General features: G+C 41.0%; 1 protein-coding gene across 6 annotated transcripts in view; it reads left to right on the top strand.

The window, feature by feature from the left end:
• The window catches only part of RAI14 (retinoic acid induced 14), a 164393-nt gene that overhangs the window by 113369 nt on the left and 32164 nt on the right, over window positions 1-18860 (top strand). For all 6 annotated transcript variants that reach the window (XM_006071887.4, XM_044932530.2, XM_044932532.2 and 3 more), the window contains one exon: window positions 15382-15470. In XM_006071887.4, the coding sequence (XP_006071949.1) occupies window positions 15382-15470 (89 nt within the window). The remainder of the gene's footprint in view (window positions 1-15381; window positions 15471-18860) is intronic.

The following is an 18860-nucleotide window of genomic DNA, read 5'->3' as shown; positions in this document are numbered from 1 at the left end:
GCAAGAACACTGGAGTGGGTTGCCATTTCCTTCTCCAATGCATGAAAGTGAAAAGTGAAAGTGAAGTCGCTCAGTTGTGTCCGACCCTCAGCGACCCCGTGGACTGCAGCCCACCAGGCTCCTCTGTCCATGGGATTTTCCAGGCAAGAGTACTGGAGTGGGGTGCCATTGCCTTCTCCATGCTAGCATGTGAGATGAGTGCAATTGTGTGGTAGTTTGAGCATTCTTTGGCATTGCCTTTCTTTGGGACTGGAATGAAAACTGACCTTTTCCAGTCCTGTGGCCACTGCTAAGTTTTCCAAATTTGCTGGCGTGTTGAGTGCAACACTTTCACAGCATCATCTTTTAGGATTTGAAAGAGCTCAACTGGAATTCCATCACCTCCACTAGATTTGTTCACAGTGATGATTTCTAAGCCCCATTTGACTTCACATTCCAGGATGTCTGTCTCTAGGTCAGTGATCACACCATCATTATTATCTGGGTAATGAAGATCTTTTTGTATAGTTCTTCTGTGTATTCTTGCCACCTCTTCTTAATATCATCTGCTTCTGTTAGGTTCATACAATTTCTGTCCTTTATTGAGCCCATCTTTGCGTGAAATGTTCCCTTAGTATCTCTAATTTTCTTGAAGAGATCTCTGGTCTTTCCCATTCTATTGTTTTCCTCTATTTGTTTGCACTGATCATGAATACAAGAGACAAATCATTTGCCCTCAAGATTTCATACTTCCTAAGTGCTACTTTCAGACTACATTTGTGAAACCAAACAGTCGTGAGGAAAAAGAGCTAATGTTCAGCTTAAGTGTCTCGGGGTTTCTTAGCTCTGGGTATGTGATCTTTCATCTAAGCGTCTCCTCCTCCTGTCACTAGGAGACCTCTGCCCTGAGAAGAAGCATGGCTGACTCGATTAGCACATTATGGGCACCTAATAACAATAATCCTCTTTTTACTGTCTTTATTTATTTTATGCCAGTCACCTTTTATTATATCTACCTGAAATGTTTACCAGGAGAAGGCAACCAATGTTTCCATTTTTCAAACTGTCTGCCACCTCAGTTACCGATAATAGCAGTGATCAGACTCACTGTCGCACCTGCCTTTGAAATAGCTGAAACATAGGCATGCTTACTACTTCTCTGCCGGAGGCGATTTCTCCTGGCCCCTGGAGTTGATCCCTGCTACAAGAGGAGAATAGTTTCAGAAGAGAATAGTTTTTCAAGGCTTTTTGACTAGAAGCTATTAGACAGGGATGCCTTCCTTTCCCTCTGATTATAATCTAAAACGGAAATCCTGGTCTAAGGATTAAGGATTGTCCCACTGAAATATTTGATGTATGCTAAGCCTCATTTGAGCTCAGTGACCTCATTAAAATTTAGGTGTTACAGCAAGTAAGACCCATGAAACACTTGGTGGGCTGGGTTGAAATCACAGACTTTAGAGCTGTAGAAGGCTTCCGTGATCATATGGACCAGGTGAGTGAACTGAAGCTGACAACTGTGGGTGACTTTATTGTCTCATCCTTGGAGATTGCTAAATTGAGACCAAAACCAAAGAATGCTGACTTTTAGTTCCTGCTTCTGCCTACAATGCTAGTGGTCCTAAAAATTGGTCATGTTTCAGAATCACCTAGGGGGCTTGTTGAAACACAGATTGCTAGGCTTCTTCCCTGAGTCTGAGCCAGATCCTTAGAATCTGTATTTCTGACAAGCCCCACCGTGATGCTCAAGTCTTAGCTGGTCCAGGGGACACACTATATGATATGATGTTGGGAAGCAAAGTTAATAACATAACACATAACACAGCTTCTCTCTTAAGAACTTACCACCTGAAAAAAACATGGTCATGCCAGTTTATAGGTGTACCTTGGTTCGTTGTTTGTTAGTCACTAAGTCCTCTTTGTGACCCCATGGACTGTGACCTCCCAGGCTGCTCAGTCTATGGGATTTCCCAGGCAAGAGTACTAGAATGGGTTGCCATTCCCTTCTCCGGGGCATCTTCGCAACCCAGGGATTGAATTTGAGTCCCCTGCATTGGCAGGCAGATTCTTTACCACTGAGCCACCAGGGAAGCCTGTGCCTTGGTTTAATGAAACACAAAATAGAAACTTCAGATAGAAAAGACAAATTCAAAACTGAAACCTGCATTACCCCCATGCCCCACCCCAGATCACTTCTCTCTGCTAGGAAAATTGCAATAGGCTAGACAAAATCTCCACCATCGAGGAAGGTATATTCTAACAGGGCAGTCAGACAATAATCACATGCCTCTTTAACATAATGTCAGGTGCACTGGAAAAAAAAAAAGCAGCAGCTAGGGGCCACTATGAATAAACCTGGTTAAGTAAGGCATCTCTGAGCAGATGCCTTCATTTGAGCAGATTCCTGAATTGGAATGAGGTACAAGCCATGCACTTTTCTAGAACTGTCCTGGTGGAGGGAACAGCTGGGCAGATGCTCTGAGGTAGGAGGGTGTTTGATGTGCCCAGAGAACAGGGAATCAACTAGAAGATGAGATCACAGTGGGAGCCAGTAGCCCTTCATATAGAACCTGGTGGGCCACGGGAAGATTTTGGATTAAATCCTAATTCCAAATACTTAATTTCCCTTATTCATATGATCTAATATTTTTTCCCCCTCCAGAAAGATGCCTTACAAAAGGAATGCAGTTAAAGTATAGACAATTTGGGGGAAATGCTGATGTTCTTAGTTCAGTTCAGTCACTCAGTCGTGTCTGACTCTTTGCGACCCCATGGACCACAGCACGCCAGGCTTCCCTGTCCATTACCAACTCCTGGAGCTTACTTGAGCTCATGTCCATCGAGTCGGTGATACCATCCAACCATCTCATCCTCTGTCGTCCCCTTCTCTCGCCTTTAATCTTTCCCAGCATCAGGGTCTTTTCCAAGGAGTCATTTCTTCACATCAGGTTGCCAAAGGATCAGCATCAGTCCCTCCAATGAATAATTCAGGACTGATTTCCTTTAGGATGGACTGATTGGATCTCCTTGCAGTTCAAGGGACTCTGAAGAGTCTTCTCCAACACCATAGTTCAAAAGCATTAATTCTTTGGTGCTTAGCTTTCTTTATAGTCCAACTCTGAAAAGCTGGTTATTATTGTGAAATAATATAAATAATAAAAGGAAAAGTTGGTTATTATTGTGAAGTATTTCTGAGTCTCACTGACCATTGTTACTCCTCTCTTGGAAATAAAGAGCTTTAAAAAGAAAGAAGGGAGATGTGGGCTTAGCAGGGAGGAACTGCTAATAGGGTCAGGGCAGTGAACTCAAGTCCTGATCTTTTCCACATTTCCCTAACCTCTCTTCCTTGGTGGCTCAGAAAATGGTAGAGAATTCACCTGCAGTGCAGGAGACCTGGGTTTAATCCCTGGGTCAGGAAGATCCCTGGAGAAGGGAAAGATAACCCACTTCAGTATTCTTGCCTGGAGAGTTCCATGGGCAGAGGAATCTGACTTCCATGGACAGAGGGGCCTGGAGGGCTACAGTCCACAGGGTCACAAAGAGGTGGACAGGAACAACTGAGCGACTGACACTTTCACTACTCTCAACCTCTCTGAGCCTCACCGACTTCATCTATGAAGTGAAATGTTAGACCGGTTTATTCTTCTCAGTCTTCTAACTTGCTGGAATTCTGGGTGTGTCTGATGGTGCTAGTAGGGTTTGGTGTATGGTTATTTTCTATAGCTTGACTTGGGGAGTAAAAAATTGGTTGCAGAAGCAGTGGACAGGACTAGAGAGTTGCTGGTGGTGGCCAGCCTGTTGCATTCCTGACCTCCCTCGGCTGGCCAGCTCTTTTGGGATCGGGAGTTGGGTTGCTTGTGAAGAAAGAAAGAGTTGGAGTGAAATCCTTCACTCAAGAAAGAGTTTGAATGAAATCTGTGAGTGAACATGCGTTAACAATCCAAGTCTTCTGAAAGTAGCCCTGCGAGTTTGTGTTTCCTCCAAATATATGGTTCAGCTGGCAAACAGGAACCAAAAGAATTGTGCTGGTAATAACTCTGCAAGATAAAAGGAACCTTCATGGCTATCACTCACAGGCTTTTGAATAGCAGCAGTTTCAGATCCCCTTCAGGTTAAGGACCTTGAAGAATATTGTGGCCTTGTCCCGAGGTTTTAATTCGAGAAAGTTTGCACAACTTGCTGAGCGATTTTGAAGGAAACAAAGCCTCTGTTTTGGGCTCTGTGTGCTGTGGCAATTGGATACATTCCTTTTCACTTGAGACCACGGGCAACCCTCATCTGCCCCAGTAAGAAGCCTGTATTTGCCTTTTGGCCAAATATTTCTAGTTATTTTAATTTAAACTTTGTTTCTTTAAGAGCGGCATAGCCAGTAAGTTGTGTTATGTGGTGTTTCATAGCATGCAGGCAGATCTAACAAGCACTGTGGTTTCTCAGCGTGTGGTGATGAAGGGCCTACTCTGCAGGCAGAACACCAAGGTCAGAATTCAGGCTCCCCTACTTACTGGTTCTGGGACTTTGTGCAAGTTCACTGGACTTCTCTGTGCCTCAGCTTCCTCCTCTGTAAAATGGGATGATGATAGTTAATTCTTCCAGAGCCTTGTTGGGGGATGTAATGAGTTATAGGGCATGGTATTTCAATAGATAAGCAGCTTTTAAAAATATTTTTTAAATTTTTATTTATTTTTATTTTTCACTGCTCTGGGTCTTTGTTGCTGTGTGTGGGCTTTGGCTACTCTTTATTGCAGTGCATGGGCTTCTTTTGGTGTGAAGCATAGGTTCTAGGCACAAGGGCTTGGTATTTGCAGAGTGCAGACTTAGTTGCTCCAGGGCAGGTGGAATCTTCCTGGACCAGGGATAGAACCCATGTCCCCTGCACTGGCAGGCGGACTCTTACCCACTGTACCGCCAGAGAAATTCTGCTATTATTGTTGATGCCACTGTTTTTTTTTTTAGTTGCTCAAATATGGTTTAGAGGCAAGAGAAGTGAAATTAGTACGTCAAGCATGATGACAAGGCAGCAGACCCAGCCGTGGTATTTCCGCCTCCTGGGCTACTCGTTTGTTTCCTGCTGTTCTCCTTCTGCACCTTTGGGCTGCCACCCAGCTGTTGTTCTGGGCTCTCCAGGTCTTCTTGGTCTTTTCTTGGGAGTGGGAGGGAGGGAGGAGGAAGAGGAAAGGGTGGTTGGTGGGTTCTGGGCGGGATGGGGAGTCATAAAACTCTTAAGCACAGAAACCTTGGGAACTTTCCAAGTGACAAAAGCAGAGAAATTCCAAATATCAGTAAGCAGCAAAGGGATCAAAGGAGCATGAAGTAAATCTTCAGGCCACTCTGTTTGTGCCTTTTAGTTACCCCTCTGTTGAAGGGCCCAGCTGAGTTTTTTTTTACAAGAAAGCTAAACATGGCCTATTATAATGAAACTTAAAACAGCATCGATTCCTTTTTTGTGGGGCAAATCCACAAGATTGCTTTCAAGGCTAAGGGATTATGTTTTCAAAAGAAGTTTGAAACAATGGGTGCCTTGGTGAAAAGGATGGTGCGAGGTTCTGAACTCGCCCTCTGTTTAGAGCAGCAGACTACTTTGAAAGCAGTCACGTACATGGGGATCAACTGGGAAACTTGTAAACACAGCTTGTGAATCAGTGATGCTGGGTGGCGCCTGAGAGCCTGCATGTCCAACAGCTCCTGGTCCATGGATCACCCCGTGAGCATCCAAGATTCAGGCTACTGAAGTGCTGTCCCTTCAGCTGTACTGGAGTCTGGACGGCCACCCTGCTGTATCGCTGGGCAGTGACGAGTGTCCCTGTCACTGGGCCTGGGGTTGGACAGATAGATAAAGGTTTTTATACCCCTCCCTCCTCCACGGAGTTCTTGACCTCTCTAAATGAAGGGATAAGCCAATAGACTGTCTCATAAAATATATTCCTATCGACACTTGAGTGACAGTTCTTGTCTTTGAAAGGAAAGGCCCCACTTTTTAATTAGGTGTAAAAGCCTACAGAGACAAAGCCCAAGGATGTTCTGATTTCATTTTGCCTTCACTTTTCTATTCCTCTAAGGAGAAATTTCAGCTGATAATTAGTTACAATAACTACCTCAAAGGGTTCATTAAGAAAGACTTAAGTGTTTCTTCTGTGGGAAATTTAGGTGTAATTAAAATTCTCATCTTTCAAATTAAAATTTGCTAGACAAGCCTTGGCTAGGATGTGGACAAATTAGAGCCCTCATGTTGCTGGGGATGTAAAATGGTGCTTTAGAAAGGAGTCTCGCATTTCATTAAAGACTTTAACATAGTTACCGTTGCTGCTGCTGCTGCTAAGTCCCTTCAGTCGTGTCCAACTCTGTGCGACCCCATAGATGGCAGCCCATCAGGCTCCCCCGTCCCTGGGATTCTCCAGGCCAGAACACTGGAATGGGTTGCCATTTCCTTCTATGTTTCAGCAATTCCACTCCTAGGCCTGTACCCACTAGAACTGAAAACAGGCGTCTACACAAACACCTGTACACAAATGTTTTAGCAGCCTTATTCAAAATAACCCAAAAGTAGAAACAACCCAAATGTCCATAACCAATGAATGAATAAACACAATGTGATATATCCGCTCAGTGGAAGGAATATCATACTGGTATGTGCTACACATGGGTGAGCCTTGAAAAGAGGCCAAACATGAGAAGACAAATACAAAAAAATCTGATACTGTATGACTCCTTCTTGATGAAATGTCCAGAATAAGCAAATCCATAGATAAAGTAGATTAGTGATGGCCAAGGGCAGGCATAGGATGGGAAGTGAATATTAGTGCATATGAATTTTCTTTTTTAAGTTGATGAAAATATTCTGGAATTAGATAGTGATGTTGGTTGCACAACTTTATAAATATACTAAAAACAACCGAATTGTGCATTTTAAAATGCCGAATTCACATACCGTCAAATAAAAATTTTGGGATCTGCCCATGCTCTTTCTTAAGTCTTTATTTAATTTGTTTTAATAGGATTATCTTTCAGCATCATGCATTTGTTTTAAATAGTTTGCCACAGTTTCTCAACCTGGGCACTGTTGACATTTTGACATGTTGGTACAATTCACATTTTAGTCAGAGAATTGTTTGTTTTGGGGAGCTGTCCTGTGCACTGTATGATGTTATAACAGCGTCTCTGTTCTTTCCTCGGTGGCTCAGTGGTAAAGAATCTGCCTGCCAAGCAGGAGACATGGATTCAATCCCTCGGTCGGGGAGATCCCTTAGAGAAGGGAATGGCAACCCACTCCAGTTATTCTTGCCTGGAGAATCGCATGGACAGAGGAGGCTAGCAGGCTCTAGTCCGTGGGGTCACAAAGAGTCGTACATGACTGAGTGATTAGTCCCTTCCCTTTCCTTCATGGTCATTATACATTAGATACCACCCCCCACCCTGTGAATAATAATCACAGCTGTGTTCAGGTGTTGCCAAATGTCCCCTGAGTGGGGCAGAATCACCCCCAGTGGAGAATCACTGGTTTATCTTTAGTCTTCCTGTTAAAAGCTGAGATCCACGAGGGCTTCTTTATTCACCATGTGTTTCTCAGGGCTTAGAACAGTGTCGGCACATAAATAAATACCTTATTATGGTAAATATGTAAATTAATTAATATATTTAGCTATAGCAGTTTATAAAAATAGACAACTATAGAAATGATTCCATGCTCAAATTAGTTCCAATGCCCTGGGATTAACTTTGTCAAGAACAGACTCTGTTTTGGGGTGAGGGGTGCTGTTCTTCAGCCTAGTACTTTTCCTACCCACCTCTCCCAAGTCTGCAAACTGTCTTTACCTAGAGGTGTGTTCTTTTATCAGCTATCCAGGGTACAGGCTGTTAGAGGCCACCAACCAGGATCTTCAGTAGTTGTGTGCTGACTCGGGGTGCCATCTGCTCCTTAAGCCTGAGGTAACACCACAGATGCCACCTGCAGCCCCGACCGGCACCCACCAGTCGCCGGGACTGCTGCCCTGAGGATGCCTGCATGTATCGGGCACTGCATAAGAAAGGAAACCTAGTCACTGTCATTTACAGATCCGGGTTCCGTGAATGACTAGCCGTGTTTTCCCACCCAGCCGAACCCAGCTCTCCACTTAAGTATCTTATAAGAAGTTACTCAAGTGGAGGCTAAATGCTATTGAGAGGCTAAATGCTAATGACTTGTTGCTGCCACACCCTGCTTTGGGGATTGTCACTTCTCGAAGGTGCCTGAATCTTACTTAGCGGCTCAAGCGTAAGCATTAGACAAGGCTGATCTCAGATGGTTTTTGTTTTTGGTGGTGTTTTGTTTTGTTTTTGTCATCAATGACTGTAACTCTGCTTGTCTTGCTTTTCTTTCTTTTTTTTTTTTTCCACATTTTTTAAAAATTGGAAGATAATTGCTTTATAACATTGTGTTGGTTTCTGCCATTCAGCAAGACGAATCAGCTCTAAGTATACATAGATCCCCTCCCTCTGGAACCTCCCTCCCAGGCCCCCTTGATTTTCTTCTTGCTTTTCTCCTCCTCCTCCTTTCTTCTTTTCTTTTTTTTTTTTCATTTTTATTTTTTTATCGGAGTATACTTCTTTTACATTGCTGTGTCAGTTTATACTGTACAGCAAAGTGAATAAGTAATGTGTATGCACATATCCCTTCTTTTTTGGATCTCCTTTCCATTTAAATCACAACAGAGCGCTGAGTAGCATATACCCAGAGAAAACCATATTTCTTTGTTCATTTCTTAAGCAGTGATGGTTCTGACCTAATTTCTTTTCTGAACATTGAGACAAATCCTTTTATTAAGCAGAATGCCTCCGTCCCTGGTCCTTGCCTTGTGTTGATGAGGCTCTGATAATTGGTGGCATTTCTTTGGATATGTATCCATGCTTCACATTTTGCTAAGCGCTTTTTACATATACCTCATTCATTCCTCACAGCCCATTTTACAGATGTGGAAACTGGGATACAGAGACCACTTGCCCAAGACCACTCAATGTTAATAAGCGGCGGAGTGCAGATTCAAACCCAGTTAGCCTGAGCCCTTGAAGATTATGTGTATTGCCTTCCCAGTATCCTGCTTCTTGTTATACTTCCTCATCTGGCTGCACGTTTGTCCTTCCTCTAAGCTTTAATAAAGCTCTAAAGTTTGGAAGTTTTGTCTGATTTTTCAAAATCTTGGGTGTTTGGAATAAGGACCAGATTTTCTGAAGTTAAAACCTTATAATGACTGGATATCCAAATTGAGTACATACAGAATAGCAAGGTAGTTTTCCCACCTTGCCCTTCTGTCTAATGGCTTAGGAGCTTGATAAGAGCTTCTTCTAGGCACAGGGCTGGGGGAATGAAAGAGGGAAGATAGGGCTTTCTCTTCCAGCAGCTGGAGGAGAATTGACCAAATGACGCAGCTCCATTTGTTGGTCATTTGTTGCTCTTCAGGTGTAAGGTAACTGGACTGAATGTATAAATGGTGTTTGTGTGAGGGACTTGCTGACAGTCATCTCATTGTCTAATTTGTACCTTATTTCTTCTGCATTTGTACAGCTTACTTAAGAACAGGGCAAAGCTAAATCAGTATACTGATCATTTGGGTTGTTCTTTGATGTGATATTTGATTTAGCAAACTCAGGTTATAGATACTTTATCCCAAATTAGGTAGTAAAATGATTTTTGGATGTATTATTAAATAAAGGGATACTCTATAAGTATCAGAGTATTTTATCACAGTGATCAATAAATACCAAATAACTATATGTCTTGGTAGTTATTCTTTCTTATTTTATATTTTCTCTTTCTAAATCTAGCCCACATATTTTTAAATGATAGATCATAGTATAAAATAGCATATATAGTATGCATTACAAAGAATAGTGTACTGTATTTATATAGAGTATAAAATGTAGTATATGCTGTTGAAGAGGCCTTGTTACTTCACAGGATATGCTCATAGAACTTTTAAAGACTTTCCCAGTTTTAGAACATGGCTGTAGTATGTACAGCCATGTGTGTGCCCATATGTGTTGTAGATGGGGTGTTGGTTATTTTATCAAGAACAAATCTACAATTTAAAATCTGAATTATAGCATTTCTTTTTTGCATCATGTTCTAGACTGAGCACTGGCTCTTATTTGTCAACTGTTTTTCTTATCCTTGGAGTGGGGTCTCTTAAACCTTTTAAACTGGCTTGTACTTTGGCCTTAACACTATATCCAAAAATCCTTTTGAAGTCACTTATCGTATTCTGTGCAATTAAGGTGATTTGACACATTCTCCCATCAAAGCATTTTAGTCAGTATGCCCAAATATCTTAAACAGTCAACTCAATTACATGCAGAGTTGAAATATTTTTGGCAGTGGGTTTGACATGCATTTATTGTACTATTAAATATGGGGATGTACTGTGTTGAAAATACTTAAATTTGTTTATCAAAAAATCTGGAGAACTGATTGGCTATCATACACATGTCTATTTAACTTACATACATTAATCTTCTCACACCACATTGGTCTCCTTTAGAAGACACCAGGCAACCAACTTGTTCTTAAGAAGGCTTTCATTAAAGTAAAAGATCAGATGTTTCTTTTTCCTGTATGAACTATATTTCTGGAAAACAAATTGTCATCAAGGGAATTTTTTCTTTTCTCTAGAAGAATTCCAGCTAATGAATAAGAAAAAAATCATGGATTAAAATGTCACCACTTGGCAAACCACAAATCAAAGGATGACTCCAAGTAGTGATTATCAGTGGTTGCTAACATCACTGAAACGGAGCCAGCTAGACATTACGTGTCTTCAGTGAAAGTACATGATACCACTCATAAAGTTGCTTTGCCAAAAACTGAGCCTGTATCAAACCAAGCCTCTAAACCTAGCTACAAGTTTACAGAACAGGTAGAGGCAAGAGAAACATGTTAAAAAATACTGTGGGGAGGGAGACACAGAAAAATCCAGATACTGGAAATTCTACAGGCCCAAATGCATGGCTTTTTCATAAAACAAATTGCAAGAACCGAAAAAGAAAAAGGGAACATTATTAGACATCAACCGGATCTCAATATGTTGACCTTTTTTGGATTTTGATTCCCACAAACTATTCAAAAATGATAATATTTATGAAACAATTGGAAAAATTCAATGCCTGAATATTTGGCATTATTGAAAAATTACAGAATTTTAAGTTGTGATGATGTTACTACATTTTCATTGAGAGCCATTTTATTTTAGAAATACATTGAAATATTTAAGAATGAAATGATATGAGATTTGCTTCAAAATAATAATGGTTGGTAAGGGTATACATGAAACAAGGTTGTTGGATACAAAAGATTTCATCGCATTATTATTTCTACTTTGTAAAGTGCTTATCTTTTAAGTATATGTGTAGAAAAATTCAGAGATGAAAAGATATGATAAATGAGATCCTTAAGAACAATTTTTATGTGACATCCACAATAAACACCTGGAAATGAGTCTCCTTTCAGAAACACCTTGAAATATTGGTTTAGCTAGTTGCATTACATCAACTAAGAATGATTTGATTAGCTAAAAATATGAGATTCTGCAGTATAAAAATACCAGCATGAATATCTATCATTATATATGGATAATTGGCTCTTTATTATTTATCTTTATACTAGTTCATTTTCTCTGTAAGAACAACGAGTGCTGAAGTTTCAGGTGAAATGTATGAGGATAAAATTATGAATTGGGAAAAGACTCGTTTTATTTTTTCATCAGAACACAGTGTTCTGCAGAAGAATAATTGGAGATTTCCCAAAATAAAGGAAAAAGTCTCTTCATGATCTAAACTCTGAAGAGAGCAAAATAAAATCACACGCACACAGTTTATTAAAACATATGCAGTGAAACCTTAATTAACTGGATCCTTCAATACAATGTGTTATAGCCATCAAAGATGGATTGCTATAACAATTTCATTTTAAAAAGCAATGTCTAAGAAAATTGGATTGGATTATGAGCCTAACTTCCTAACACCTCACTTCTCTTGGCTTATGATGACCACTGACCTTTCAAATATGATGCTGAAAATTATACAACTGCCAAGCCATCCATAGAATATCGTGTCACATTCATCAGAGCACATTTATCAGCATGCAGGAGTGGCCTTACAGAAGTGGTTCATTGTCACATGTGTCTGCAGGTTCAATGCCCTGTAAATATAGTGTGCAATCCAGAGAAAATACAGGGCTTCCCCTATGACTTGGCGGTAAAGAATCCGCCCACAATGCGGAAGATGTGAGTTTGATTCCTAGGTCAGGAAGATCCCCTGGAGGAGGAAATAGCTACCCAATCCACTCCAGTATTCTTGCCTGGAAGATTCCATGGACAGAGGAGCCTGGTGGGCTACAGTCCATGGGGTCACAAAAGAGTTGGGCATGCCTGAGCAACTGAGCATGCATGCTGAGGAAATCCAGGAAGTCTTAGAGTAGAAAAATAGCTATCACAGGGAGAAAGGAGTTAGCAACTAGAAGGGGCACATGGAGATCTTCTGGGGTGCTAAGAGGAGATACAAGGAGGGATTTTGGGTCTCTGGCCACATTGTGTTTCTTCGGTATGAAAGCAGAAGGGACATGTTCCACTTGAGAAGTTTTAGCAAACTACACAATTATGACATGTGTAGCTTAAATATGTGAAAGTGAAAGTCGCTCAGTCATAACCAACTCTTTGTGACAACATAGACTATAGAGCCCATGGAATTCTCCAGGCCAGAATACTGGAGTGGGTAAACTTTCCCTTCTCCAGGGGATCTTTCCAACCCAGGGATTGAACCCGGGTCTTCCGCATTGCAGGCAGATTCTTTATCAGCTGAGCCACAGGGGAAGTCCATATGTTAAACTTCAGTCCAAAGTTTTGTATCTTCACATGTTTGCATGTGTGTGTATGTGCATGTGAGTGTGCTAATTTCTATTCCTGGTATTTTCATCTTTAGCAAAAGATTTGACTGCCTTGTCCAGATCATTTTGATTGAGTTCTCCCCTGGTCATAGGATATAGCAGAGTGAACAGCTTAGAAGCAAGCACATAGACATTAAGAAGATAAATATTAATAAATATTAGGGCTTAACAATCTGGGGTATTTAGATCCATTGTCTTGAAAGCAGACTTCAATAATTGAGTCTCTTAGTGGTTTCATGTCCTCAAAAGCAATTAAATTATGTAATGTACACTGTTAACTGCACGTGCATGAATGCTAGGTCACTTCAGTTGTGTCCAGACTCTGTGATCCTATGGACTGTAGCCCGCCAGGCTCCTCTCGGTCCATGGGATTCTCCAGTCAAGAATACTGGAGTGGGTTGCCATGCCCTCCTCCAGGGGATTCTCCCAATCTAGAGATCAAATCCGCATTTCTTACGTCTGCCACATTGGCAGACAGGTTCTTTACCACTAGCACCAACACTGTTACTAAGGGTGGGGAAATTTTAGAAACCTTTCACTGTGATTAAATGATTCACTGTTTAAAGATGAAGTTTACTAATTGTAAAATTAAGTTACCCCAACAATACTGAAAATGGCTGCTATTATTTATTGTCCTGCCTTTTGGTGCGGTTCTTTTGGTTAAGCAGTATTTAATTAGAAATTTCATTTAAACAAGTCACATGTTCCCAAGTCATTCCATATGATCAAAGTTTCACTGTAATGTGTAAACATTACACAAAATGTGTAAATCTACTATAAAGTAGATTTTGACTTTAAAGAAACATTACACATAAGTTGCTGCACAAATGAAGAAATGGTCGATGTGATCAGAGCCACGGAAGCTAAAATGATAGAATGTAAGAGCTGGAGGGAACATTAGAAAGCATCTGAGTCTATCCACACACTTTACAATGAAGGAAATTTAGGCTCTGAGAGCTTAAACTGACTTCCCAAAGATACATAGCTGACGTATGGCTGATCTGCAACCAGAACTGATATAACCCTATTTGCCAACCTGCCAACCCTCAGTCAGCCCAGTTCTCCAGAGCAGAGGTATGGGGTCAAGCTCACTTGAGTTTGAATCAGTTTAGCTCTTGGATTTGCTACTTGGGTGTGACCATGGACCCCAGTGACAGATCCTGTGCTATGGAAGAATATTACCTGGGCATTAATTCAGAGTTACAGACACCAAGTATCCTGAGAAGGTAACTCCCTAAGACAGGTCTGAGGCAGTTGGAGAGCTCAGAGGTGCATTAACCTTCTTCTCAAGGTATGGCTGCTCAGTGGAATTCTGCTTTCCTTCTGCCCGTGGAAGTGCCCTTCACCCCTGGGATCTGCGGGGAGGATGGGTGTGGTGTTGGATGTTGTCTCTTTTTTAAATATTTATTTGTTTTCATTAGAGTATAATTGCGTTGCACTGTTGTGTTAGTTCTGCTGTAAACAAAGTAAATCACCTATATATGTACATATATCTCCTCCCTGTTGACCCTCACTTCCATCCCACCCATCTAGTTCATCACTGAGAACTGAGCTGAGCTTCCTGTGTTATAAGGATATTATCTCTTTCTAATGATAAGTCTAAACATGCTGAGCGAGGTTTGTGCCCTCAAGTGTCACTGAGTTCCAGTGCCTAACTGTGGGCTTCCTTTAATGCTGTTTGTACCTGAGTGTAGACCCCTGCCATCTAATGGAGATGGTGTTAGGACTCATGTCAAAAGGCTTTTATGGTGAATTCTCTGGTGGTCCAGTGGTTAAAACTCCCTGCTTCCCATACACAGGGCACGAGTTTGGTCTCTGGTCAGGGAACTAAGATCTCTAACATGCTGCTTGATATGGCCAAAAAATTAAAAAAAAAATTTTTTTTAAAGGCTTTTATGAGAATGATAAGAACTAATGTACTAAAGTGGGTAATAAGATGCTTGGCCTACATTAGGCATGTAAAAAAAGTTGTGTAGTTGTGTACAACTACAGATAACTATTGCTATCTGCTAAAACACAATGGATTTGATATTGATGCTGTCCAAGAACCCTGATCATTGTTTGACTTGGACAAATTTGCCTTTAGAGAGTGCATTGCTTAAAAATAATGGCTTTGTTAAAAAACACTGGAAAACAGGAAAAAGTTGATAAATTACTTATGTATTTAGGAATTGAATCAACTTGGGACTCTGGTTATTTTTTCCTAAAGGGGTAAGAAATGTCATTGAATTTTACTCTTTTCAAGCCTGTCTTTACATGGGAAGACCTAAGATCTAGCTCCTAATCCATTACTTAATAAAAAGTATCAATGAGCAAATTATCAGACCACTTCGAGCCTCTGTTTTCTCCTTTTTAAAATGAGAAAAAAGGAAGACCTACTCACGAGGTGGTTTGGAGCTTAAGTGAGAGATAGTATACACAAGAGGCAAAAACATGGTTGGGGTAAGTCTGTAAAGAGGGGCAATCTTAAGGAGATGGTGTTACCTCTTTTCCAGTTTTCATCTTGCTGCTACAAAAGGACATGTGGAATGCCTCAGGGTCATGGTTACACACGGCGTGGATGTGACAGCCCAAGATACTGCCGGTATGTAATCTTTTTCTCTTAAGTCAACAGGCCAGCAGGAAAGTAGGTATCACAGAAATGGTACGTATTCCTTGTGGAAAATTTACAGTCTATACAGATCAACCAAAAGAAAAACATAGAATCTCCTCCAATGACTAGGCTCTGATGTGGTTTCATTATTTGGGCCTTTACAAGTGTTTTCATCTTATATGTGGTTAATCAACTAGAGACTGTGCTTCTTATCCCTCATTTAAAATTTTTATTTTCTAAGATGATATCTGTGGGCCAAGTACTCTCCCCCGATTTTTGTTCTTATGAATCATGGTACAAAGTGATGAATGGAGGGAATTGTTTAGGTGCTCATTTCATCAACTAGCTGAAGTGGGTTCTGTGGACAGAAGGCAGGATCTTTATGTGGATCAGCTGCCCATGGTCTGCACCCCTTACTGTGTTTTAGTGCATCTGAATCACCTAGGAACTGGAGGGGAGGAAGGGCGAAAGAGCTTAAAGGGGGAAAGAAGAAGAAGGGAAAGAATAAACAGCACACACACACACACACATACACACACACCTAAAGACAACCCCACGCATGTATATCCCAGCTCTGTCTTCAGAGATTCAGAATTTCTGAACATTTCCAGCCAGTTGGTACTTTTGTAAAATTCTCAGCTGATTCTAACATGAAGCCAGTGTTGATAAGTGATGATCAAGTCAGATAGAAAAGAAGTGTAGTCCTGTCTTTTATGAACGTTGTATTATAGGAAGGAGTCCCTGGGTTGCCAGCCTGAGTTTCTGCCCCTTGTTGTCCAAAAGGTGGAAGCAAGTACTGGTGGCTTTTCATTTCTCTATTGTAGTTGAAAATCTTTGTCTTCTAATAGGCTTTTGTTGGTTTTTACTGGAATATAAGATTAGTCTGTTCTGTAGTCTTTAATTGAGGCTTTTCATTAATCTGTGATGGATCCCTTTTGCTTCCCACCTGAAAACACACCTCAGAGTAGTCAGTCATCTTGGGGCCAGATTGGTCAAGTGTTATGAAAATACAATTATTACTCAAAATATGGCCGGACAACTCATGTTTCAGACTTGTTTTCATAAAGTCTGTGGCACTTAATAATATCAGGGTCTGGGAGTATTTATTCTTTGAGAATAGACTTGTTTTTTTATGACAGACGAAGAGCCAGTTAAAGTCAAGTCAGGTAAAGGAGGTGTCAATCTGGTAAAACCATTTTTGGTTAAAAATAGGGAGTGATTGAAGTAACAAAATGATTTTCCAGAGCAGTGCCACAGAAAGCTCCAAAAAAAATATTTTGAGAAATGGCAATACTTCAGGTAACACTCGTGGTAAAGAACTTGCCTGCCAATGTAGGAGACATACGAAACGTGGGTTTGATCCACAGGCCGGGAAGATCCCCTGGAGAAGGAAATGACAGCCCACTCCAATATGCTTGCCTGGAAAATTCCATGGACAAAGGAACCTGACAGGCTACAGTCCATGGGGTCTCAAAGAGTCAGACCCGACTGAACACAAATTATTATAATACCAGCGGAAGAAAGGATGCTTTCTCTAAGTGACTCCCTTGAAGGGAACACTGATTTATGTTGCTAATTAAAAATCATCTCTAATGCCAAGATCCAGTTATTTTGTTTTTAAATTTTATTGTTACTACTTTTAAAGTTGTACCACATACACATCAAGCAGTAAGAGTGGCTACCATCCCCTTGATGAGGTGTGCCCTCTTATAGATGGGATTTCTTTAAGAAAATCATAATCTAAAAAAGTTTGTTTAGTGTGAATAAATTTGAGCTGTAATATAATTTTGTTTAACTGCATTTGATGTTAAAAAATAGATTAGATAGGAGTCTCATTATTTCCATTGTAACTGAATATCACTCCCCCATGTTTTTATTAAAGGGAAAAAAATGTTTAATACATGTTCATTCTAGAAAATTTGGGAAATACAGAAAACTACCAAGAAGATAACCAGTGGTTCTACTCCAAGAAAAAACAATTTTTACTGTTTTGCAGTATTTCCTACCAGATTTTCCTGGTGCAGTTTTACATAGTTGAGATCACATTATATAATAAACTCTAAATCCTGCCATTTAAAAAAAAAAAAAAAAAAGATAACCATGATCATTTCCTGTTCTAAAAACTCTTAAGCATAGTTTTTTGTGGCTGTCTAATACCATGTGGATTGAGTTTGTATTTACTACCAGAGCCCTCACTTATTTCCTGAAAGCCTGGGGAGTCGTGCAGTGAGACCTGGACACCCCAGCACAGTTCCTCTTCCTTGCCAGTGGAGATGACAGTGCTCTCCAGGAAGCTGGAGGGGAGGACTTCCCCTGGCAGTCCAGTAGTTAAGACTCCATGCTTCCACTACAGGGGGGCACAGTTTCAATCCCTGGTCAGGGAACTAACATCCCACATGCCACAGGGCATGGCCAAAAAAAAACAAAAACAAAAACAAAAAAAAAAACGAACTAAAAACAAGCTGGAGGGGAAACTGCAGACCCATCCTCCCGTCCTGGACTCTTCTCTGGGCTGGTTAGTGGAAACCGTCACAGCCCATTTCTTTCAACTCTAATTGAAGCTGGTAGAATCCATAGCCCTTGGCAGCCCCAGAACAGCTTCCATACATCCTGTGAGTTGGAAATGTCTCGAGCTGCCTGTCACTTTTCTCTCATTTCTAACAATGAGGTCAACACTCTGGTCCTTGGGCTTATTGTTTTGCTTTAGTCTGAGTAAGGCACTGACTTCTCGTGATTTCTTGAAAGCATGCAAACAGAACCCAGAAACAAAAGTAGGAAAAGCGGCATGGATAAAAGTACATGGAAAATCTGTTGCGTTATCTAGAACAACACTTCTCGGGGTTTTTCCTATTACAGTGAACAAGATAAACGTGATGGCTTTTACTGCTCATGCCCTTCCTGTTGGCTATAACACCCACTCCTTTCTCTCCTTCTCAAGAATGCGAGTCAGAATCCAAGGGAATGGCAAGGACATTAGTCACTGTGCTTAATGGTTGTCATTAGCCCAAAACATTTGATGAAAGGATGAATTAAATGGCTCAGTCACTAAGTTGTGTCCAGCTTTTTGCGACCCCATGGCCTGCAGCACACCAGGCTTCCCTGTCCCTCACTGTCTCCTAGAGTTTGCTCAAACTCATGTCCATCAAGTCGGTGATTCCATCCAACCATCTCATCTTCTGTCGTCCCCTTCTCCTGCCTTCTATCTTCAATCATCAGGGTCTTTTCCAATGAGTCTCCTTATCTCATCTTCTCATCATAAAGCTCCAAAGTAGTGGAGCTTTAGCTTCAGCATCAGTCCTTCCACTGAATATTCAGGGTTGATTTCCTTTAGGATTGACTGGTTTGATCTCCTTGCTGTCCAAGGGACTCGCAAGAATCAGC

The sequence above is a fragment of the Bubalus bubalis genome, chromosome 19 (genome assembly GCF_019923935.1).
Source record: "Bubalus bubalis isolate 160015118507 breed Murrah chromosome 19, NDDB_SH_1, whole genome shotgun sequence".
NCBI lineage: Eukaryota > Metazoa > Chordata > Mammalia > Artiodactyla > Bovidae > Bubalus > Bubalus bubalis.
Note: the sequence above shows the minus strand (reverse complement) of the source record. Positions and strands in the feature narration are given on the sequence as shown.